This window comes from Rhopilema esculentum, chromosome 11, assembly GCF_057945365.1.
Source record: "Rhopilema esculentum isolate cy_ngs chromosome 11, ASM5794536v1, whole genome shotgun sequence".
In the NCBI taxonomy this organism is placed as follows: domain Eukaryota; kingdom Metazoa; phylum Cnidaria; class Scyphozoa; order Rhizostomeae; family Rhizostomatidae; genus Rhopilema; species Rhopilema esculentum.
Window position 1 is genome coordinate 4,344,111 of NC_142825.1, and position 25,528 is coordinate 4,369,638.

Genomic DNA, 25,528 nt, shown 5'->3' on the forward strand with positions numbered 1-25,528 from the left:
GCAACATACCAGCAGCCAATTACAGCCTGATTTACAAGCACACAATTAGAGCAATATTTTTTGGGTTTTTGCCAAGCAGCCATGTTGCCCAATTGATAAGTTCAATAATTGCGCGTGTGGACGGTAGCCGCTCCGGTCAACGGAAGGGAATACTTATTCCACATTTTTATATAATACTGATGCCTGTATTAAATCAAATACTAGATATATTACAGACTATCAAAGGTTTCAGGATTACTGCAGCACATGTTCTGTTGTGTGAACTTACTCGCGGCGATATATATGAATAGTTTTCCTTACTAACAACAACATACCTGTGACTGTTTACAAGGTATTGGACACAGAAACTATAACACAGAGTTTAGTATCACAAGGTATGTTTTCTTTTCTTTTAATAATATATACAAACATATTTATTTATGCTAGTCCGAGAGACCTTATGGGAAATACCATATACAAGGTAAAACCAGTTTCTCAAATATGATTAGTTTCTGAAATATAACACAATTTCGGCTTGGTAGATATAGTGTCCACTGATCTAAAAAAAATTTTAGATCAGTCATAGTGTCTCGAAGACATGGAATGCTTATCTAACTCTATTGATTACGCAAATCAGACACTTTCGAATACGAGCCTCGGTTTGCTTTGCTGTCTATTAGTGCCTTCACAACATACATGTTTACGTCCCACTACGTATTCGCGCGATAGTGTAACTTTGTTATTGGCTTCACTATGCGAATAAATCAGCTATGAAATATTGAAAAATATTGACACTATGGCTTGGCATTTACTGCGGAAATTCAGTTTGGTGCCAAATGCTTTCCCACATCGGTAGGTAGGCCTTGAGGGTTTTTGATATCGCCATAAACTTACAATTTTTTAAGGCATCAACCTTTAATAGTTCTTCATTCATGGTGGAGGTCACGAACCAACACCGTGTCAAATATCAAAAGTATAGATCTCGCAAGTTGTGAGGAGCATTTTACCTTATGTTTCGGACATGGCGGTGCTTCCAAGTTACTAAATTTCAGCAAGGGCGGTGCTGCAATCTTCTTAATCAATGCAAGCATCTAGCCATTGGAGTATAGAACAGTAATTAAAAAGGCAAAGTTATATCTATTTAATCAAAGATCTTACATCAAAAAGTTCTTGAAGTTACTTATCTTTCTGTCAAAATTCAAACTCTTTGGTAGTGATAATCTTGATTTAAGGAAATTGTTAATTATTAATGTTTACTACAATTCAGGGTGTGGCAAATAAATATTTTCAGGTAGTCACACCTGAAGCCCCTTTGTTTTGGTACCCAGTAAATAACTTGCAAATGTGGCCCTATATCATGGGCCATCATGATTTATCCGTTAACCTTTCTTTAAATCATTTAGTGCTAATGAACATAGGTATGATGGACTTTAAATGAGATTGAGACAGTAAGTTTGTGGATGTGGATTTGCAATAATTATGGTACTACATCCAAACTGTATTTACCCTCAACACATAGATTTCTAGACATCATGATGTTGTTGAACAAAATTGTAATGGTTACATGTCATTTCTGTTATTAGTTTATGCATGTAGCAAAAACATGTAACATTTCAGTAAAATTTAAAAAAACAATATTTTGCTTTTGCTAGTTAGCGTGAACTATGATAAATTTTCAATTCCAGTCTCCTTTTTTAGTGAAAATATGTCCTATTTTTTATCCAACTATATATAATTTTTTCTCCTAAACAACCGATTTGAAATCCTTATTTGAACCACACGAACTATCTAGAATGGCCAACACGAACTCATTCGTTATCAAGACTGTAAACCCATAATCAGGAGTAAGTGGTCGTCTATTAAAGACATATAATTATTTAAGTAGCGTCGTATTTTGACCAATAAATATGTAAACAGGAAACAGTTTCAGAAACTATGCACCAAGAGAGCCTTTTAACGTAGGCAGGGTAACGCATGGATGTACTGTTTAATTTTAACGGGAGGCATGTCTAATTTGACGCAGAAGCAGAACTCAAGATGAGTACTTGCCGTGCTCATATTTTTTTGGATAATTTAAAGTTCGAATGTTCTTAATGCTTTTCTTATTTCAGCATTGAATTTAGTACATTTAAATAAATTTGTCATATGACCTCTAGATAACAGTTTTGTAAGACATTTTAGTAGCGCAGTTGATTAGTTGATTAAACATGCGCTGTTTCGTTAACGTAAAGAAAATTTCCACATCGCATTGCTTTTTCTTCAAGTTGACCATCTTAGTCAGAGCATACACTCTTTTTTCATAAAAACCAGTGAATTCAAGTTCAGGCTTGCTGTTCTTATTTTTTTTCGAAAATCTGAGTTGGATTGTTTTTAATTTGTTCTTAAATTGCTAAGGTGTAAGCAGTGCAATTGCTAGCTTTTTCGCTCTAGGGAGGTGTTCAGGCCTCCGTTGCCAACAAAGTTAGTGAGACAATTTTCATTTGCCAACAGGTTTTGAAAATCCTCCGAAAAGCGCCGCTAGATGGCAAAAAACTCCTCACTTTTTAGACAAAACAGTGTTGGAAATTACATTTTACAGTAGCTCAGCCTCAACTTGTTGTTAATTTTTTCTAACATTTTGACCAATTTTGAGGCTCGTGTTCTTTTAAAGTGTGTTCTTAAATAAAAGGAGTGTCTTATCTTTAAAATAATTACATTTTCTCTGAGATTCATATTAAAGGAAGCAAGTACTTAAAACAACAGATTGGTCGGTTTTTGCAATTAAGTATGGAAGACCTCTCGTATGCAATTATGCTGCTACAAAATATGATATTCAATACAGTACTTCTTGTATTAATTTCAAATTGGCTCTGTTTTCTAACATCTGCTATCAACGCCAGAGAAGATGAGCATTTTCCCATAAAATGCATGTCTCTAAAACGCATTCCTTATACTTTCTATGAATATCCTTTATATCCCACTAACTCTGTTTCCAAATCTGTCATGTTTTCTTCGGATGTATCCAATTTACATTTCCATCAACTATTTCAAATTCTTTACAATCCTTGCAGAACAACTCTGAAATTAGTTTTATACCAGTAAACTTTGTGATTTTTGATAAATCCTATTTTTCAAAACAAAGTTTTTTTTTAATGTGACATTACCCTCTATCCTACTGCGATACTTAATTTTGCACTTTTCTGTCTTAATTATAAATAAGTTATATATTCATGTTTAACATCACGTAGATCGCTACAAATTTTAGTGTAAATATTGTAGATTATGTCAAAACAAGTTCCATTTGCTCAGATTTTTTTTGAAAAACAAAAGATCTTATCAAAAAGGCTGCCCAGGAACAGATCTTGTGAAAAAGATTGGACACTAACTATAATTGCTTCACTAACCAATAAAACTAAAGTAATTATAAGTCTCAACCCTCGCTAAACTCCCGTTTTCCTGTTAGAAAATTCATAGAAGCAGAAAATTACATAACGGCAAGGACCGCCGAAGCAAAGAAGGAGTTGACGGTCTCCTCCTAAAATCCCAAATGTGCTTGAAACCATACAAAAAATAGCACCCCGAAAAGTTTTTAGCCCCCTCCCCCCTCAAGTTGTAATTTGCTCCGTGGTCACTCTTTCTTGGGTTTCTTGGTTCATCATGGGTTTTTTGTCGTTTTGGTTTCGTTTGGGGTTTGTCACTTTAAGGAGGACACTGCGAAAGAAAACGTTTTGAAGAAGATTCCATAAAAGATAAACAAAGGAAATCGGGCCAATTCGAGGTAAGCAAAAAAAAACTGAACAGGTAACACACAGTTATTTTCTTGCAAACTTGGATGCGAACAGCAAGAAGTTGAACTTGTGCTGTGAAAATTGAGATTCCTTTACTCTTTATGCTTTTCTGTGTCAATTGCATTCTTGAAATGCTCCATTTTTTGAATAAATCGAGCATGTTGGCACTTTCTTCTGACAGCTAGATTTTGCCATCTATAATTCCCCTAGTCCCTGAATCGAACTTATATCTAGAGCAGAACATTGATTCCCTTGGAAATTACCACAGATATTGGTTAAGTTTTAAGTTACATAATGCTTTTAATAAGATTACTAACTTGATCGGCAATTTGTTTATACCTTGAATTGTTATCAGGCTGTGTAAACCACGTCTGTTAGGCTCACTGCATAATGTGGTTTAATTTAAGCATTTTAATATTGATATTTAACTCCACCGGGTTTGACAAGAAAGAATAAGTGGATCCGCCGCTAGCTATTGAAGTTGTCTTCCTAATATGAAAAAATATCATTTGTGATGACCAGATAGGCCTTGTGATGGCCAGATAGTGTTATTTGCATTGCATGTACACAGGGCTTTAAAAGCCATTAATGATGAGCGAGAGTTCGTTAATTGTCCAGGTAAATAACATTACTTTTTAGCAAAAATTGTAGTAAGGTGGAGGTCATCAGGGTTTTTCTGTATAACAGAATTTTAAGAAAATTTGCGAGAAGATGATATAATAAAAGTTGTAGATAACGGAAATCTGGCAATTTCTCGACGGAAAGACAGGATTGTCCACACGGAATTATCAAACCGTTTTCTTGTAGAAAGGGAACTGGTATAATCTTAGTTTCCCTGGTTGGTTACATCTAATTTTAGGACGCAGAATTTGGCTTAAAATGACGGGAACGGCGGATTTGGCGAATTTCTACTGCTATTAATGAACCCAACAATAACCGGCCTAATTTTAGCAAACAGAAATCTGTTGTTGTTTGTTAGGAATATCAAAACACTGCTGTATAATTATTCGGGGGAACCCCCTTCCGTTTCAGAAGGCTCAATTTAGACTCTATATCATTTTACAAACCTTTTTACTGCTTTTCGATTGATGTAATTCTTTGCAGGAGTACAGATATTGATGCCGGGTTATACACAGTGGTATAAATCAAATTTTAGTTAAGAGGCCACATAATGCGATAACAGCTAGCCAGTATATTCAGGAATCTTTATATTCAGTGAACTGACCGTTTGCAAAACATATAGAGCACCGAAGTGATGACGTCATAAAAATCTATTTTTTAAATTGTTAATTTTGATCCCAGAACCTGAAAGAGCGTTATGGAATACCTCTAAATATGCAAAATCAGTTAAAGGCATTGCGAATTGGCTGAGATATGGCCATATTAGCACAGGGTCTTGCCCCATCAAACCTCTGTAATTTGGTCTTGGTTCAAAACTTTATGAACCAGGCCAGAATAACAGCAATTCGTTAGTAAACTTGAAATCTTTCATTGGCCATATATCGCCCAATTTGGAACATATCTAGCTAATTTTGCACAATGAGAGGTATTTTATGTCATTCTTTCAGATTACGTGGCTAAATTCAAGAAGTTCTAAAAATATATTCTAAATATTCTATGGAAATAAAGATATTCTAAAAATGTAAAGCAAGTGCAATCTACTTAAGCCCATGATTCACATGCGTGCATTACAACATGAGGCTGCATATTGTTTTTTATATTTTGTAGGAGGTTCCATAATTTGTCACCAATTCCAACCTGTATTTTATATTTCATGTACACTCTATTTTGTAAGAACCAGTAAATTTAAGCTCAGGCTGACTGTTCTTGATTTTTTTCGAAAATCTGAGGCTGAATTGTTCCTAATTTGTTTTTAAACTTGCAAGGTGTAAGCAGTGCAATTGCTAGCTTTTTCGCTCTAGGGAGGTATTCAGTCTTGATTTGACAACAAAGTGAGTAAGACAACCTTCATTTGCCAACAAGTTTGAACATTCACCGAAAAAGCACCCAAACATGGCTAAAATTCTCGCTTTTGAGATAAGACTTTGTTCAAAATTGCATTTTACAGTAGCTCAGCCTCAGCTTGTTCTTATTTTGTTCTTAACTTTAGACCAACTTTGAGGCTCTTGTTTTTAAAAACTTGTTCTTATAAAAATAAAAGAGTGTAATATAACTTTCCATGAAAATGTAGCTATAATCACGTAGATTTTGGTCCAGAAGCAAGGCCTCGAGTAGTACTAGTATTTGCGAAATTGTTTGTAGCAATTAACATAGTAACACACAAGAAGATAATTAAAGAAAACTCTCACTGTGATCCAGCTTCTTTCAAATGCTTTATCAAACTGTTTTATCAAACGTATCTATCAACTATGAGATTTCATTGCAATCTCGTGTTAATCTGGGACCAACAGACGGTTGGCCTACCAGATACCACATGTTTCTCTAGTTGATCAGTGGCTTTACCTTTAATATGATCACTGTACCTTTAATATAATATGATATTTTCAAAGTACAACTCTCATCAGCGCCGCATTTTATACTGTTGTTCAGTGGCGGCGCCAGCTATCACAGAGTGGGAGGGTAATGGGCGTGGCCAGTGTGACCACGCCCCTTTTGCCTCGTTCCAGTAAATCATCCCTTTCCTTGGGAAATTTGATCTACCCCTACCAGCACTTTTTAATCCATTTTTAGAAGAAATATATAGACAATATTTTCAGAAAAGTGGGGAGGTATGTACCCCCCCATACCACCCCTTGGCGCCGCCACTGCTGTTGTTTATTAGCTATGTTCCTACTTATTGCGTGTGGGGAGCAAGAGGTTCTTTGGCCCGTCACAAAATGGTCTAGAAACACACTCTTGTTTATTAGAACAATTTTTTAAGAACACGAGCCTCGAAACTGGTCCAGAATAAGAACAAATTAAGAACAAGCCGAGGCTGAGCTATTGTAAAATGCAATTTTTAACAATGTTTTGCCTCAAAAACGAAGAGTTTTATTCATGTGTGGGTGCTTTTTCGGCGAATATTCAAACTTGTCGGCAAGTGAAGGCTGTCTCGCTCACCTTGTTGGCAAATGAGGCCTGAACACCTCCCTAGTTTTCGAAAAAATTAACAGTCAGCCGGAACTTAGATTGACTGGTTCTTATAAAAAGAGTGTAGTGCTAATTTTAATCAAACATGGACCTGACGTGCCACGCTTGTCTAAAGTCATCTGCCATGCGCGTAGAATCGTTTGGAGGACACAGACACCACACCAGTCTTTAAAGAAGAGCAAGGGGGCTGTAATCTACAGCCGATGGTGAGAGAAACATCGTTAATATCCTTTCTCAGACATCCCTATGGTAAGTTTCTGCATTCTTAGTCCTGGGGATATAAAGTTTTCAGACGTTTCAAAGGGCGTGGTTTTTAAATATTTTCCAGGTAAAATTTTAAGAATTTTTTAAAAATCTCAACTAATCTTCATACCTTGTGCAACGGTGAAAAGAGAATAGTTGAATCCTCCACTGTGAGATTCTTTCATAAAAGGACTTCGAAGTCTGCCCGTTTCTTTTTGGCAAACTTTCGTGGAAGAATTTGATTTCATCAAACGAAAAAGATTTTTGCTGTTTTTCTGGTTTGGAAGGTCATTGTATTTGTATCATGACTTAAGCAGTAGCCTAACTGATATGACACCAAAAATTCCTAAATTCAGTATTTTGGGATTATAAGATATAAAAGAGTGACATCAAATGCTTTAAACAGCGAGAGTCTGATCCTCTTCCCCCGTAAATTTCGCCTTTTTGCATTCTCTAAAAGGTGTTGTGAAAATAATGATATTTGAAACAAATCCTCATGGTTATGATCCAGAGAACCAGTATTGGTTTCAAAAGCCATGAATTTGAAAGAAGATGCAAAGCTTTCAGATTCACTGATCACTGATCAATTCACTGGGCCGACGGAGCCAGGGGGGCCACGGGGACACAGGCCACCTGTTTGCGAAAAGTATAAACAAGTGCCCCTTTTCGAAAAATACATTGTGTGTATACTTTCACTGCCAGATATTCTGCCTTTAGAAACTAAGTAAAATAACATAACTCTGGACGTTGTTGAGGACCATTCACTGAAAATTCCTTAAATTTTTACTTGGTTTTGATGCAAGAAGCGCAAGCTGCTGTGATGAACAATATCAACTGCGAAGGAGACTGCCAGTTTCGCGAGAAAATTTCCTTAGTATGTCTTCAGCAACAAAATCATTAGTGACAGGTCCGATCAAGTCCCCGGTGGGCACAGTCAGTAGGTCCAATGTATTCGTGTGTGTTCTTGAAAGTAAAAACTGGACCCCTATCTCTGATTCTGGGTTGAGTAAAATGTACCCTATCTGTGCCTTTGCCAAAATTGTGTAACTCACTGAGAATAATCTTCTCAATTTTCACTGAGAATATTCAAGCTTGAACAGGAATTTTAGTTAAAATCAAATTTAGTGAACTCTGCTTTTCACTGAGCATGTTGGAGCCATTATTTTTCTTAAACTTATGTCTAGGCAAGTTAAAAAGCAGATTTCACTAAATTTGAATTTAACAACAATCCCTTATGGTTCTTGACATCAGGCACCGCGGAGTGTTGAGAAAAGTGGGGTGGGGGGTCTAAAAAAGAGGGGGGCTAAAACCGTATAAAAAGAGGCTTTTCTGGTAATTTGATACTTAATATTGGGCATTTTTTGCAAAAGCCCCCCAGCCCCCCTGCTCTGCGGTGCCTGGACATATGTATTAACAAAATCAGACATCTGTAAAATTGTAGCTGGGACATATTGCTTGCTTCAAAACATTGTGTTCAATGTTTTTTATGAAGAAATGAAAAAGTTATGTCCCTGCAATGAGTACAGGCTAGCAAAGACTTAAACAAAGATTTAAACTTCTTATCTAGGTTTAGAACAATCTACAGTACTGCAAAATTTGTTGTACTTCAATATGCCATTGGTTTACTTAAACAATTATCTGCAACATCATATCAGTAAATTCCTGCCCTTTTTGTGCTTCCTCCAACTGATTAAGAATGCAACACTATTTTCAAGATTCTATGTCCCAGAATTCTTGTTTTTTTCAAATTTCGGAACTCACATGTTATACGTTTGATCAACTGACTGAGCCGCCCGGGATCAATTTCAAGGAGAGTTAAAAACTTGTTTCGTTCATAAGACTGTTGAGATAATCAATGTTACAAATTGAATTTGCTATGGCAGTGAAGAATGTGCCCGCACCTTCAGCCGATTGTGTGAAGATGACTTAACCATAAAATGTGTAGCTTTTAAAAAATATTCCATGGAGGCGAACAAGTTTGTGTTTAAGTGGGGATGGGAGGGTGCGAATACCAAGGGGGACTAAATTGTTTAAACATATAAGCAAGAAAATTAAAATCATTATTCGAATGGGGCTGAAACTTGGTTTAGAAAGAGATAGAGACTGGAACTCGCTTTGAAGTATATAGAGACTAAGAATTCAAAAATTCTATTCAGTACATATTCTGGGTCGGATTCGTTGGTATGTTGCAATAAATCTGAACATTTTTTGAGTGTAATGCGCCTGCCACAAGTATGAAAGAAGGATATGTGCCTGCTTCTTACCCGGGACCAAATCCACTTACAATGCAAATTATAAGGAAAATAAGTACAGCGTATTGTAATAGAGGTACAAATCAGACATGGAAGAAAGATTTACACTCTCAAAAAACTTTGAAGGCTATGAGATGGGAAGCTATACAATTAATTATCATTAAGAGTGCGTGGTCTCTAAATGGAGTACTTTTAGCGAAGATAAATTTCACTATATCCAACGTGTGTCATTATTTTCATTAATTACCAAATTACCGTGAAATCTGTACCATTTTTGGCACTTACTAATCTTTCGGGAAAAAAATATTCGTGCCCTTTTTATTCGTTTTGGCCCCCCCCTGTTCAAACCTGCGTCCGGCGGCCCTGCTGATCAATTCAATTCACAACAATTCACTGATCAATTCAATTATAATTTATCGTTTCTGACGTCTATCTAAAGATTAACACCTTTGGTACGTTTTAATCTTTCTAAAATCATTGTGCTCATTTCTCTTTTTATTATTTCATTTCTCATTTCTCTGTTCATTTCTTGTGTTCATCTCTCTTTTTCTCTTTGTAAGTATAATTAAATGTTGTATATTGTTAGTACCATACATAGCCGGAACTTGGTGATCCTGTGTCTTTTTTGGCTATGAATGGCACATTTTATTAAATATATTGTGTTAGTTTTTAATTGGAATACAAAATAAAGCTTTCAGAAAATTGGCCAAACACGAAAAGTACGTCGGTGTTAATTGGGTGATCAGTATTTACATTTGTTTATTCATAACCTCATCTTTGATGGTGCTGTCATTGAACGATTAAACACACCCACACCCTATCAAACACCAGAAACAATTCTCGTTAAACTCGATCTAGCCAATGCAGTGGCTTAACTGAAAGGGTACACGAGTGCAGCGGTACTCCTAATAATCTAATCAATTATCTTCCCAAAATGATTTGACTAGAAACCTCCTCCTTGCAAAACCCCCAATAGTAACCTCTCTTTCTATTCTGTTTCACACTTCGAATGGCATTGATATAGAAAGCATTTATACCTTTGGAGGACACGACTTTAGGGAACTTATTATTGTCACCAGTCACTATGAATTTCTGGCAAAGGGGCAATCTGATATTAGGATTTCAGCTTTACAGAGTCACTAGCTCCTTCTCAAATGGCATGTGAAAAACTCTTGTCGGGTTGGGGGGAGGGGGGGAGGTGCCAATCGTGCTCGAACCGATAACTACGTCTTTTAGGATTGGAATAGTATTGTTTAAAGTGTATCGAAAGTACCTTGGGTACCGGGGCCGAAAAATTGAAAAAAGTACAAAAGTATGGGACAAATATAGAAATGAGATTGTATTTTATATCTTCTTAATTTTCTGGACTTCGGTACCTTGTCGTGTAAGGTTCTCATTTATTGAAAAGTTGGAAAAAACTGGTAATCAGCACTTGACAATTAGAAGGTTGAAATCAATTGAAAGGTTAAGTAAGGGCGGTTACTTTAGTTTGTGTTACCAGAAATTGTTTCTCTGCCGCACCCTTAAACCTTGAGTTTGCCACCCATCCCAAGAATATGATGCCAGAGCGTCCACATTCCGGAGCCCTTTGCGAATTAGAAGGGAATTTTTTTACGCAATTTTCCCTAAGTGGCACTAATATTAATAATCCCAAAAGATTCTGAAAATTTGATCACATCATGCAATTCATTGGCAGAGAATTTGTGGGAGGGGGGGGGGGCTGGTTGAGTAAGTAGAAGAAATTGCACATAGTTAGCAATTTTTGTATACAATTCGAGAGACTTGGATAAATTTTAAAAAAAGAATCTTTTATTTTCATGTTTTATTTCATTTTGAAATACATTCAAGCATTTTTTTATTTTTTCGGCAGGCATTATCAACAGCCTCAAATTGTAAACGTAAGCGACAATTTTTCCAGTCAAAATCTCAACCAAAGTATTGTTAGCCAGAAAAGGGAAAAAATTCCATGGTTTTGGCTTGAAAGCGCAAATTCAGGCTCCATAAAACCTCCATAAGTCCCCAAATTTTCTGTCACTGTCGCACTGTTTCTGTTCTAAATTTTGTGAAAAAAAATCATGGAGAATTAAAAAGGCGCGTATACGCATTGTTGAAAATTATTCATAGAAGTAACCAAAACAATTTGTAGCTTTACTTTCGTGTAGTCACCACTGATGACATTTGCAGTGTAATTTAATAGCAAATGGTCGAGATTTATTCCTTCAAAACAACGGCATGATTAAGATATTGAAAGTAAGAGTAAGTATTATATAAGACAACATCTGTATATTTAACTAGTTTTCGTGGACTTGACATATAAGCAGAGGATGACATTAACAGGGCTATTTCACGAATTCTCAAGTTTATGCAAAATTTGCATAATATTTGCAAAGTGAGTCATTAAATCAGTCCAAAGTCCTGTTTGTAACAATCTTACGAAAAGACTTCGCAAGCCAATTAATATACAAGTTGAAGCGAATATTTGTCCCAATATATACGTCCATAAGCATGATAATCCTTGTTATGACATTGTGGAACGGGAGCGATTTTCTCATTCAATCTATATGATATTTGCAGAATACTCACAAGTGATTAAGCCACTAAACAAAAAGTGTTTGCCTGTGATAGTCACGCTTTCCGCCTAATCAAAGCTGTATTGAAAGAGAAAACTTGAAGGTTGCTGATAGACTCCTGTGTCTACTCAATTGTCTTCGCACCCTGTGACTCTATTGTTTTAATTAACCAATGGCAATTACTGGCGGACTCTTCAATCGCGAAGCTGCTGAGCAGAGAATTGTAATTAGACACCAGTTCCCAATGATTAATTAAAACGCGCCCGCATAACCACTTATAACAACAGTCAATTGAGCGGCCAGCGGTATGCGATTGCTTGTAATTAAGAATAATTTGAATAGGAGCTAGACAAAAGCATTATCTTATGTACAAATGCGAAAAATTGGCCTCTTCAGACCTGGTTGTCGATGAGTTACTTTGAATCCGCAAAGACGAATAGAAAGAGGCCAGTGAAAATCAAGGGAACAATCAAAAGGGACAGGCAGTCACAGGTCTAAATTATGGTATGCATTCGCAGACGGAAGAAGCCTTGCATCCATCCTAACTGCATTTCGCTCTGCCGATTTTAACACGGAAAGAAGGCGACACAACACCAGCAATTTGGTTTCGCTTGCAAGGCCAGTTGATTGCCCCATTTAGCAGGTGCCTCAACCAGATTAATATATTTGAGGTAAATAACTTATGTTTAAGTGTATCAATTTTTGCGTGCACTTTAACCGGCGGACAACTATGAAGTATGTCCAGCTTACGATATCTTGGTGTTTGCCAATTGCATCAATTCCACAACAGGCGCACGCTGTACTACATTGTTTTGCGTGTAAAAGGTAAAAGGCTTTGTATGTAAAGTTGCAAATGGATTTTGAATTGCTGGAAGTTCGCTGCACTTGCTGCTTCCTTATTTAATCTGCTCGTCGAAGGTACATCAGGTAGGCCGGGCATTGTCTCGGAGCGGATATTGCTAAGGCAATTTTTTCCGAGCCATAGAAAAGGGAAATCTAAATTTATGGGGGATGTAAGACTGCCGAGTATTCTACCTGCCTTTTAGAAGGAAGTAGAGTAGGTAGATTATTTACCGCTCGTGTAGACGAAAACAGTGTGCATAACACAGATGCAGAATTTTTCAAGAGTGGTTATATTTGAAGCAGTCTCAAAGGTCAAAAGCATTTTAATGAAGGTATATAATTATCAATCTTGAATTCTGGATAGTGCAAGCTGATGTGCGCGATCGCCTAATGTGTTTGTTCACGTCCTTAGTTTCTCCCTGGTTCTGCCAGTGCTTATCTTGACAGTCTTCCGACTGTTTGAAGGTAGCGCATATTTGTGTGAATTCACTGTGTCCATTGGAAACAGTAATACTTTTACAATGTAAACAATACTGTATCTGAAAAGAGCTTGTTCATTGGTGCGTACAATCATTATTATTATTATTAATTATTGTAGTTGAAAGAAATGCGTTGATGCCCTTTTGTGGATTGTAAATTGGGTCTGTAGGCCGAACATAATAGACAAGACGTAGATATTGTCTAAAATCTTTGTACAAACGAAACCGCGTGCAATTTTCCCACAATAACATTTCATGGTGGTTACAGTCAATGTATATTTTCTGTGTTTTCAATCAAATGTCTTTTCAATTTATGTAAATGTAAAAGATTTGTTTAATAATCGCAGAGATTACAGAAATGAAATTACTTGATCGAGTGTTGACAGATAGACTAGCGAACCTGGACGCCGCATTGTCTTGAAAACAAAGCGGTTTTCTTGAACCATCAGTATGAGTAAATTAGCCCCCCATTTTTAAATTTTTTGCAATCTCAAACCACCACTTCCTCTTTTCGTTCCGCTAGCAAACACCCAGTCAGTCGATTGACTCGTTTTCCCAAAATAGTCCCGCCAACCGTGATTAATTAACGTGCAGTCGGCTATTTACTAGGCCTGCCAAAATAAATCAACATCCGCCATCCAATTTATAACGACTACCACTTGTTATCTTCCTGGTAGAAATGCCACTCATGTTTGCTGACTGCTCGAAAACAATTCTTTAAAACAAAGATGATTCATCATTACCACAAGGCTGAGTTATGTGGTTTTTGCACTTTTGTACCTTGGTGTCAAGACAGGCAATGTCATAGCCTGTGCATGCTTAAAAATAACTACAAAACCTCTATGCGCAACCAAAGTCCTGGTGTATTTATTTTCCAGCATGAAATGTCTATATCTTTTCTGCAACAGTGAAGAGTATTGTAGTAAAGAAGTCCCATTATCATTATGTGAAATCTGAAATAATATGCACAACTATATTATTATTAACTGTTTTATTTATAATATGAAATTATATGGTTAAACTTGTACTATCAGGTACCTAACAACAGCAAACAACCCAGCTTGCAATTTTTTGTACAAGTCTTTTGACACATGAAGCTTGAACCTCATCTTTTTGATGAAATTGTGGCTCAAAAAATTAAGTTTTTCCTTTGTTTATAACAGAGTTAAATATTGATTAAAGAGAAATTAATTTGATATCACAATTCCATACTAAAATTTGCAATGGAGAATGGTTTATAAAGGTAGTTGGAGTTCTGTTCATGCAAACAACATCACCTTTTTGTTCCCAATTCCTAACAGCCAGAAGTTTTCTATCCATCATCACTCAGCTAGCTTTGTCGGCTTCCATTGGTATCTTTTGATGTAACAGTGCAAGAATATCTTATGTTAGAATTTTCTTGACAAGGATAGAAGGATGTCCCATTCCCCAGCAGATTGACTGTTTTCCACCAGCCTTTTCTTTTCACTTACTGAATTTTTGTTTCAATCTGAGACAATTTGCAATAAATTACAGAAATTTGTTATCAACTTATTGTTGCAAGATGTAAGTCAAAGTTTCCATTATCAAAAAGATTTTGTATTTTGGAAGGTCATTATATTTTTGAAGGTCGTTGTATTTTTGAAGGTCATGTCCCTAACAGTAAAGAAATGATATAAGTTTTCAAATTTTTATTTTGTTGCAATTGCAAGTTTTTACCATTATTTATTCTAAATTTTGTGAAGACTCAAAATAGTTATTGTTTGTTGGCCTAAAAGTTAAATTTTGTATTGGAATAGACATTTTCTATTTGGTTGAATTTCATCTTTGTGCTGATTGACTACTGTCTTTAGTAGCCCAATTTTTTATTTGCTTTTGACTATATCCATATACAGTTGACTCTTCTTAAAGTCACTTTGCTTCAAGTCACACTATTGTTTACATTCACAGAAAATTTAGAACCAAATATAAAACTATTCACTTTGGCTCTCTTCACAGATACACTGTGCTTACTTACAATCACATATTTTCCATATACATTTGGTGTGACTATAACTGGAAAATACTGTATCTTCATCATGTTGCAACTTGCCAGCAATTTTCTATTAACACAGAGAGTAACACAGCTAAAATATCTTGGCTGATAAATTTAAAAAGGAACTGATCAGTTTATGAGATACATAGATGTTTTTAATGCTAAAAAAATTTTAACGAGAGTCTTAATCAATTTTTGCTATCATTTATAAAGTGTTTTTTTTGGATAAATTTTATGTTGTTTCACTGCTATCTTACCTGTTTATTTTTTTGTTAAGCACTTTTCTTTGTTATACTGTGTTGAGAATAATGAAAATCAATGTTAACTAGTTTTCTCAAAGGGCTTGATAGGCATATAGGCAGAGTTGTACACTCTATACACCAACAAATTTATAAAATAGGATGGTTCTAAATTGCCTCTCCCAATTTCAAACCTTAAAATCCCAAACATTTGCGTTGTTTATTTGCAGTATGTTTGCTAGCACATTTCCAATAAGGAAGTTTGTAGCAGGCAGCTAAACAAGCAGAACCATAGCAAAGCTTCAAAACAATTAGACTATACCATGCCTCTAATGATGTAAGAAATTGCTATTAGTTGTGTCCAAGTAGGAGTAACGCATAGGTGCTGGCTACGTGGGATCTTAGGGTTTGAAGTCCTCTGCAGAATTTTCTATATTTGAGCTGTCCAGTGCAACTTTTTAATGCAGTACCGCAGAGCAGTACTTTTCATTTAAGATACTGCAAATAAAGGTGCTACTTGCAGTTAAGAAATTCTGTTAAATTGTCCTTTTTTTATGTCTTAGCTTGACAATAACAGGTTTCCCTTTTGAAGTAACATTTTCATTTCGAATTTTGAGCCATGCCATGTAAACTTTAACTTCAGGTTTAAAATAACTACGTGTTCAATTCACTTACACTCCCTTGTTTATAACTACGTATTTAATTATTGTAGCTGTTGAAAGGGAATGGGTACAATGCTGTCTCTGAACTGCGCGCCGTTTTTTGTTTTCTTTCTAAATATAGTGAAGCAGTCAGTGACTTATTTATCTGTTTTTGCATTTAGTAACTGCATCATATAAAAACATGAGCGATATCTGCTATAAGTTGAAAAAGAAGTTATAACTTTCCTCTAGGGTAAATGGATATTATGTTTTTGATAAGTTTCCGCGTCTGCCATGTATTCTTAAATATAAACGCCTAGAGTTTTTGAATAGTGTTTGTTGATTCACAAAAGTGTCAATTGTGTCAAAAAGGACTGAATTTACAGCTATAAGTTTCATAAGTTCAGTGTTTCTAGTGCTGGTAATCGAGTTAAATGTTTTCCAGTGGCTTTTCACATTATTTCAGTTAGAAGTTGAAGGTTTCACACTTGGTAGTCTAAAAGTGACATTTTCCACACCAGACGACTTAAATTAAAACCATAGATGATGAAAAGATGGCCAGTGGCGAAACTGCAGTGGATTTTAAACCCCTCACACCCGAAGTATGGACAAGGCTTGCTTGTTAGGCAATTTCCTAGGGCTTACTGTGTTTCAATTACTGTGTGTTTCAACTACCAAAAATGTGCTATGTTCTTGTTAAGTCGATCGTATAATATTGCGCGAAAAATATGACTTATATTCTCGACGTTAAAAACTCATATTCTCTTGCAAAGGATTGAATTTCTTGGCCACACCATTTATTCAAAGTAAAGGGGCTGTACTGTCATAGGGTGTTGTGGATTTAGTTCGGTAAAGGAAAGGGGCAGACCTACCTGCATTTGCGACCATCTAAAAAGGCCTAAATTTGTTGCTTATCCGACGAAAGAATGTGACTAAAAGGCAGGTTCAAAATACTTTCTTAGACTTTCTATATAGGAAATCTTCAGAAATAGCATGAATATACATTGTGGATTATTCGGAAAGCGCAAAAATGTCCGACGTGAGGTGCCAGGAGGGCCCCTACCCCTCCCACGGCGCCCTTGCCACTACTGCAGTACATAGGATGTGGTCCCTGGAACATGTGTCTTGTTTCGTGAAGTTGTGATCTTGGAATTCATTTTTCATTTGAGATAACCTTTATTAATTTTCTGTAATCTGCTGAAAATATAAATCCTTTTTTGTGTAGGAAAAATGAGTACACTATGTGACGAGTTCAAGGTCACGCAGATAGATAATTAAAAAAGCAACCGCTTTCAATCTTGGCTTTTGTCTTTTTCATTCACCAAGGGGATTTTTTGGAGAGGTAAAAAAGAAACGAAATCCTTTTAACAACAGAGCTTCTTTTCTTGGCAAAATTCCTTTCTTTTGATAGTCAAAAAACCAAACTTAGTTGAATAATTACATAACCAGTTTTGCAATTGCAATCGAGTGATTCTAACGACTCCAGTTATATTGATTTAGATATGAGGTATGGTCCAAAACCATTTTCATGACAGGAATTCCTGCCAAAAAGCTGAGGGTTCTGAACATCTTAAGTCTTATTTCTGTATATTTTAATTTATACCATTTCTCCAAGATCCCTAATGCTAGAGATCCCTCTTAGTCACATAAGCCATTTTGTAGGGAATCAACATTTCAAAATTGCGTCGAGGGGGAGAGAGGGGTTAAATCAAACCTCTAAAATGCCAGTATCCAGGAATGCGGTATTGATTGTCGATCTATCTACGTTTTGAGTCGTTTAAGGAGACCAGTTTTTGCGGTTCTTTTTTCGCTTGAGTTTTCCTTTATTTCTGAAAAAGGAACCTCAGAAGTTCCAAGCTTTTAACTGTTAAACCCAGGAAGAAAAACGCACAAGAGGTCAAAAAAGTTGGTACAAGAAACCATTTGAGCGGATTTGGGGCATTTTACAGCCTAGGCTTTTGGCCAAGTCATGCTATGCTCATCGCTTTCAACTCCGTCTGAGCACCAATAACCCAATAATCCGCCTGTCATTGTAATTCTATGTAATTTTTATTCATCTTTCTGTCAATATTTATTTTTTGGAGCCGGTTTTTCGGGTATATCCAAATAAGAGTTGGATCTACTTCGCCTTTAGGAAATCCGGCAAAACTATTGCAAATTGTCCAACAACTTTTGCTTTAAATAAAGTAGTATAACACGAACCATTTAACTAACAATCACTCGTAGCAGTTTTGTAATTTTGGCCATGTTTCAACTTCTGCAGCAAAAACCGACGGAATCCAAACAGATGGCCCAGAGAGGGTCTCGGCTCCTATTTTCTAAACCATTAGAGCAAATTCCATTCTAACTTCTGTTTTCCAAGGCTACGGAAAGAATCGCCCATGCGTGCCATTTCAGACCTATTTTACTCTACAGGACCTGCTAAAATGGCATTATTGAAACTTGATAGAAAATTGTGTACCATGATGGTGCAGAGTCGATCAAATGATAATTGTTTACAAATATTTGATGTTGTGAAAGTAGGGTTATCTCATCATATTTCAACAAGTTCTCTTTAGTTATAGATATCTTTCCATGGTTAAATGTATTTCTCGTTATTTAGAGTAAACTAACAATTTTTTTGTATTCATATAGTTTTCTTATCAGAAGTATATTTTTCGAATTTTCACGACTATAGAATTAATGGTGCTGGGAACTTTTAAAAACTCAAGTTCGATAAAGAGTCTAGAAGAAATAAACCCGAAATCGAATTTAATATCCTCATGGCAGTCGCGAAAATATGGCATTTACTGCTGTGTAATCGTTATGCTCCGAAGAACTTTAGCATCGTTACTAAACATTTTATTGTTGAAAATGCCGTTTCACGCTACTCAACTTGCGTAAAATATAATATTTCGTCTCAAAATGCTTTTTGAGTTTTTGCAGTTTCTTGGTTATATTTCAGTTATAAATTCAAGGGAAATCACGAATAAAGGGAAAATATAACCCTTTGAAACATTTTTCGAACTTTAGAACGAAGCACAGTACAGTCAAGCTATTGTGGATCAGACATTGTTTATGTCATAAAAACAAAGTATTTGAAATGAGACTTGCGTGGAAGTATTCATGTTTGAATGTGTTTAGCGGAAAACAGACGCAATCCCAAGGATTTCCACTAGTGAAATGACGCTTGCGTAATTTGTTTATTCTCCACGTTGTTGATGTCATGCATCAGTTACTAATTTGGTACATGATAAATTACTGATCAGCACAAAATTGTTCATTTTGTTTCGCTGTCACGTGAATTGTTTCTTGACCTATTTATTGGTACCCTTAAATCGGTCCAAGATGGTACCCTCTTGTTGCAGTGCAAAGTGAACGCAACTCATAATTCATAAAGCTTACACATGTGTCATTTCTTTCGCAGATTCAATTTACTGAAGATAATCAAAATGGCGGAGAACAGTACCCAGTTTTCCCATGACGTCAACCGAGCGATTCATGATTTGAGAGACAAATTTAAACATGGCAATCATATTATAAAAATATTGGAAAGCCAGTTGGAGACAGCGCGGCAAAACATTAGTTTACTTCAAGGACAGGTTCGTCTGGCTAACGAAACTATAGATAACTTGAAGCAGCAATTTAACGAAGCCGAACTGACATTGGCCTATTTGAGTGACAACAGCAAGGGAAGTAACGAAAGAAGACTGAACACAAGGCAGCCGGTTAGAGAGATGGAGGAGTTCGGGCAAGGAACTGTGTACGTTTCAAGGAGTGAAGACCATGATGGTCACAGAAGAGAATATGAAAAGCACTCGCCAAAAGGTGGAGTTATTATCCCTAAGTCGAATGAAGGCGTTATTGGAGATAATGACCAGGCAGAGCGAACAAAGTCGCCCGCATCACACGAAAAGACTGTCTATGGCCATGAACGGCCTAAGTCCCCATATGCTCAGCAACTGAGGCAAGTGCTGGATGCCCTACAGGATGAAGACTCCAGGAAAATGAACGTTTCGGCTGTTCAGGAGCCACTGAGGGAGGTACCTACAAGCAGTCATAGCCAGCCGGCAGTTTGTGATTGCCCGGATTGCATTCCTCCGAGTAGCACTAGCCATCGGCATTATCAGTCAAGTGCACTGGTAAGAGGTGCTTCTTGTGGATGTGAATTTGCAGGTAGTGAGATACATTATCACGAAGAGTGCAGTAAACATACGGTCAAGGCAATGACACGTGCAGGCGATGACAGCCCCATGAACCGCCCCAGCTCCAGGCATGTGTCCCACCACGAAAATGTTTCCACAGCCCATGTTACCAATGTGACGCACTCATCACATCAAGTCGATTATTCGTCCCAGTGTACCGGCCCTTGCTGCTCATCGATTGACTTGTCTAAAGGCTATAAAATCGTAGAGAAATCTCCTGGCCTGCCACATTACATTGCACCAAGATCTCCACGCCGTCACAAACAACACGAACTTCGTCATGATCCACATTGTCAAATGGTAGGTCATTGCGATGACAAATGCCGTTGTCACACATTTGTCAATTATGCTCCATTTGGTTATCAAGTTCTTGAAAGTGCTCCAGGGGTCCCACAGACAATCCAGCCAATTTCACCTGGGGTATTGAGCAAGAAGACAAAGAGATACCTTCCACTTGCCCCTGGAGATGAGCCCCCACATCTAAAGTACACGAAAGTGAAGAGGATTGATGGCAGCAAGGTCGCTGCGCAGAAGACTATTCAAGGTAATCTGCTCTTGTTTCCCATGGCAGCATCTCAGGTGCTGAATCCCACGCATACAATTTCTGTAGTCTTGACAATTAACGAATGGTTTATGTAGATGGCATAGAATGCTTTTTAGCATAATACCCAATTTTCTTAATTACTTGCAACAGTAGCTAATTTTCACATTGTCTACATTGTCCACATTTTCAATTCCCACTTGCAAACAGTAGCCAATTAGCTCAATTATATGCCAACAGTATTCTTTGACCTTGCTGTCGTTAATTGAAACAGATTGCAGCCTCTTCTTTTGGCAAATCTTTTCCAGCTTATGCTGAATTTATAATCTGGTGCTAGTGGTTGTACGAGGTAATGTTATAGTAACTTTTCATTTATGCATTCTTAATACCTTTGTTTTTTTGCAGACTTCTCCAAGCGGAGGTTGCAACCGTATAACCCTCGATGGGATCTTGATTTACTGATCGTCCCCCCGCCAATGCCCGCTTCTGAGCTGTTCACTGCCCTTGGACTAGAGCAAGAAGCGGCGAATTTTCAGCAGGGTCGTGAAATCACAGCAAGTGACAGCATTCTGTCAAATGAAAGCATGTCTATAGAGAATAGATGTTATGAAAGCCCTGTTTTGAAAAGTAAAGTTATAAACGCTGGGGGTACTGTTATAGTATTAACAGAAAGTGATTCGAGAGTCCCAGTAACACATACAGTTCCTGGAACTGAACATGCGGAAACTTCGATGCAACACACGGGGTCATTCGGGAATCAGACTTCATTTACTGAAGATCAAGAACTATTGCCTCAGCGCGACAATGGACTATTAGAAACCCATGAAATTAAGATGGAGAAAAATTCTGATAGCGAAGCCAACGGACAAGCGGACGCAGAGAGCAAGCCTGCCATACACAGTGAATTTCAAATACATGGCTCACCTGGGATATTTGTAGGAAACAAAGACAGCTCCGAAATGGTGATTGTCAAATCCAATGTTTCTGATTTACCTCGTGCGATGCTTAATAAAACGCCAGGAGGTTGTAATTCAGGGTATGACGATTCAAGCTTTAGATCAAAGTCACAAGGCAAAATGGAGGTTGAAACCGAGCGAAATAACAACTCATTTCCCAAACGAACAATGGCAAGTTTAGTATCAAGAGAAACTCAGGATGGACACAATGAGACTGTGCTAGATGGCACAAGCAACCTGACAGCTAGGTACGAAAAAGTTTTGTTTCAGCGCAACCAGGACTATAGTCGGTTGACAGCTGACGATGAATACATCATTAATAACAGAGCCAAAGGGAAAGTTCATTAAATTTTCGTATTCTATGATTGAAGCATAATCGCTTGTTTTGCTTAAAGAAGCAAGGAAATCATTTTTTGATCAAAAATGCGTTTTGGTAATTGATTTAATAAAAAAAATTGCCCGAGGAGGGTTTCATAATGTGCGCAAAGATGATATATGAAGCCAAAGGCGACAAAGCACGTGGTGTCAAACCAATCTAATTTTTATAAGGACGAAGCCAGCGCCTTTCGAGGTGAAGCTCGCGTTGGTTTGGCTCTGCTGTGGGATTTAAGATTAGGTGTATAATTCGATGGGAGCATAAATTAATTCGCGTGTATTCAAGAATTAACAATTCTCAAGTCACTGTCCTTTTTTATACCAAGATAGACTTTGGTTGACATTCAGAATCATAATGAGCGAAGTTGGATGAGCGATTATCCAGATCGAGGGCTCAGAGGAAAATGCCACTGCAAACCGGTAGAATTTAACTCTTTTGGATGTCTGCCTCATTTTGAAGATAAAATAATATCGACAGTCTGTGAATACTTTGCGTTGAACAGCCCATACCCAGCCGGAGTCACAACGAACGATGATCGAACGAGCCTAAGATATTTGTCCTGCATGTATTTAATCGAAATTTTGATTATAATTCTGAAAATTTATAGTAATCACGAACAAGATTGATTGAAAATAGGATGCACCAGGCAAGGATTTTGATGGTCTTAAACTGCATTTCTGCAATTTGTGTTTTATAAACTAAATTTACGACAAGTATATAAATTTAATGATTTTTATACGGGAGCCATTTTGACTTTTGATTAGGTACTGAGGTAAAACATATATTAGCTGTTATTAATTATTAGTTAGATGATATAGCAGTTGAATACGACTGCACTGTAGTTTTTTATCGCTGTCCAAGGTATTCTTGTTTCAATTTAAAACTGACAAGGCTGTGTGTCAGTACCCTTCAACGATGTTGTGATTATGTTTTTATGTTTTTAAAATGAATCTGTGGTTTAGTCAATAAAGACCTTATCCCTGCAACAAATGTGTTGTGTAAGCTTTAATTGCTAGTAACTAGCCCCAAATTTCCATATATTGCCCGTTTACTAAGGCTTTTGGTTAAGCAGATTCTGGCAGGACAGCCTGTTAATTGCTTTGATGATGTTGAAGCCGATGGTGTATTGATCAAGAGTAAATTGAAAGGCAATTCAAGTAAACATTGGTACAAATTCTGTTGACGATATTTGCTTATTTCCAAAATGCTAAGAGTCGTGCCTATCTGCCTGTGAGCTAGAACCCCTGTAAGTTATAGGGTTTCCCTTTATTTGCAATAAACCTGTTCAATGTGTACCCTTTTTTAGGTAACCTTTCTTGATCCTCTATTTAGGTAATCTTTTTTGCCCCTCTATCTTTGGCCCCACGATACTCTACAACCCCACGGAGGGGTTTACTTTTCTTTTTTGTTACTTGAAATGTCTTTCCAAAAGTAAAGTTGACAAATTTTGAGGGACGCCGGAGAAGGGGGCGCGGGGGGTCATCCACCCCTATTGCCTTTGATAGGAGGAGCCGGAAGGGCCAGAGGGCCATTTTCATCAAAGTTCCCTTGAAACTGGCAAATTGTAATAACCAGAGAGATTCATATGAATATCTGATTGTAATGCTTAATTCACGGCGAAGTTTCTCAAAACTTGTTAAATTAATTCTTATGCCAAAAGTTAGCCAATGTTCAAGAGACCTACAGAAGATCAAAATAAAATGGCAGTTACGAAGGAATTTGTAGAAGCTGAGAGTTATTTTTCAAATGCCCTTTTACTCAAGCCTGCCCCCTTGCCCCTTGGTCGTTCCGGCATCCCTGCAAATTTTGTTCGGTTCTTCTATCCTTCCAACGTGTTTTTACAATGATATTTACCGACGAAACACAGTTTCATTTAATCATACAGAAATTATTGAAGGTTGTAATTTTGATGTGCAAAGATTCATAGAATCTTTCGTTTTATCGTATCATTGAGATAGTAACTGAGATTTTAAAAAAATTAGAGTGGATGACGGCCTAGCCCCTATACATAGAAGATTCTTTTTGAAATGTTTAGATCTTTGAAGGAATAAATTTTCGTACTAGATTACGTAATAGATCATTAGTTAGCATGATACACGTTTCTTTTTTTCAAAGTCTTTGTGGCGGTGAGATAACCAGTTTGTTCTCAGGGCCCGCGCCACGAATTTAAAAGTGGGGGGGGGAGGCTAAAAAGTAGGGGGTCATGGCTTCCTACCCCTTATACTACAGCTTTAAAACTACTTGCTTCGCAGAAAAGTGGTGGCACGGGCCCTGGTTCTCAAAATGCAATCACTGTCTGATAAATTTGTTCTTATAGTCAAAAGCTAAAAGTCGCCCGAAACAGATTAGCTGTGAAGCAAAGTTTTATTATTCGAATGAGGGAAAATACAATTTATCAGGCAGTGACTGTAGTGGCAACTTTGCCTCTCCAACGGGACATGTTCTTTGGAATACACTCTCTTTTCCGTAAAAGAACCCGTAAGTTGAGGCTAGCTCGTTCTTTATTTGTTTGTAAGTTATTAGGGTGTAAGCTCAAGGAAAGTGTTCAAGCCCAATCGCCAATAAAGTGATTGAACCATCCTTTTTTCCGACATGTTTGAAGATTCACCGACGAGGCACCCCCCAAGATGGCAAAATACTCCACGTGTTTTGGATGGAAGTTTTTATGGGAGCTTCACAACTTTGTTCAAGTTAAATATATTTATTATTTTGCCATTGTAGTAAGAGTTTCAAACAGACTGCTGTACGTTTGCAGCCCTTTATGTTTGTAAGATAGATACTCTGTTTTCAGCAGGAAAAACATGAACATTTTCCGGAGTCAAACCTGTAGTGAAATAGTTTTGACCTTATTATCTGATGAATGGTTGGAAACCACATCAATTTATAAAAGTGAAAGTAAACGGGAACAGTGTTTTTGAAATTGTGGTCTACCTTCGATCTAAACTAAAGAATAATCTTTTTATTTTTTTGGCCTAACTGCCCTTTGAAAAGGTTGGTCGACAAAGTGTTCTCAAATAATTTGAAATACCCTCTGGCTGGTACATTTGCAACTACGTAAGAATAGCGTTGGTTTCGATATTGCAAACAATTTGTTCCTCTATTTTAATATTTTGAAATCTGAGTCTCAGCTGAGCGGAACGGGGGCTACGACACATTTAGGATAGTGTCGTCGTGTGACCATTCTCGCTGGGGGAGGGGGGATGCAAAACCATATTCTACTGACAGAAATTCTTTTGTTACATTAATAATTTGTTATAAATTTAATTCTACCGACGGTTTGCACACCCCCCCCCTACACCCCCGCACGCCTCTGAGGATAGTGGGTTTGTTGCAGCAAAAATCATAACTGAAGAT

General features: G+C 37.0%; 1 protein-coding gene across 3 annotated transcripts; it reads left to right on the top strand.

Annotated features, from left to right (window-relative positions):
• The first annotated feature begins 237 nt into the window (after positions 1-237).
• LOC135694002 (uncharacterized) lies at positions 238-24,267 on the top strand. 3 transcript variants are annotated; one of them, XM_065212630.2, is made up of 3 exons: positions 238-374; positions 19,524-20,845; positions 21,248-24,267. In XM_065212630.2, the coding sequence occupies exons 2-3, from the start codon at positions 19,549-19,551 to the stop codon at positions 22,144-22,146; spliced, it is 2,196 nt and encodes a 731-aa protein (XP_065068702.2). In that variant the 5' UTR covers positions 238-374; positions 19,524-19,548; the 3' UTR covers positions 22,147-24,267. The 3 variants fall into 3 exon arrangements, with proteins under 3 accessions (XP_065068702.2, XP_065068701.2, XP_065068700.2); XM_065212629.2 differs by lacking the exon at positions 238-374 and adding an exon at positions 11,543-12,572; XM_065212628.2 differs by lacking the exon at positions 238-374 and adding an exon at positions 12,589-12,726.
• The last annotated feature ends 1,261 nt before the right edge of the window (positions 24,268-25,528 follow it).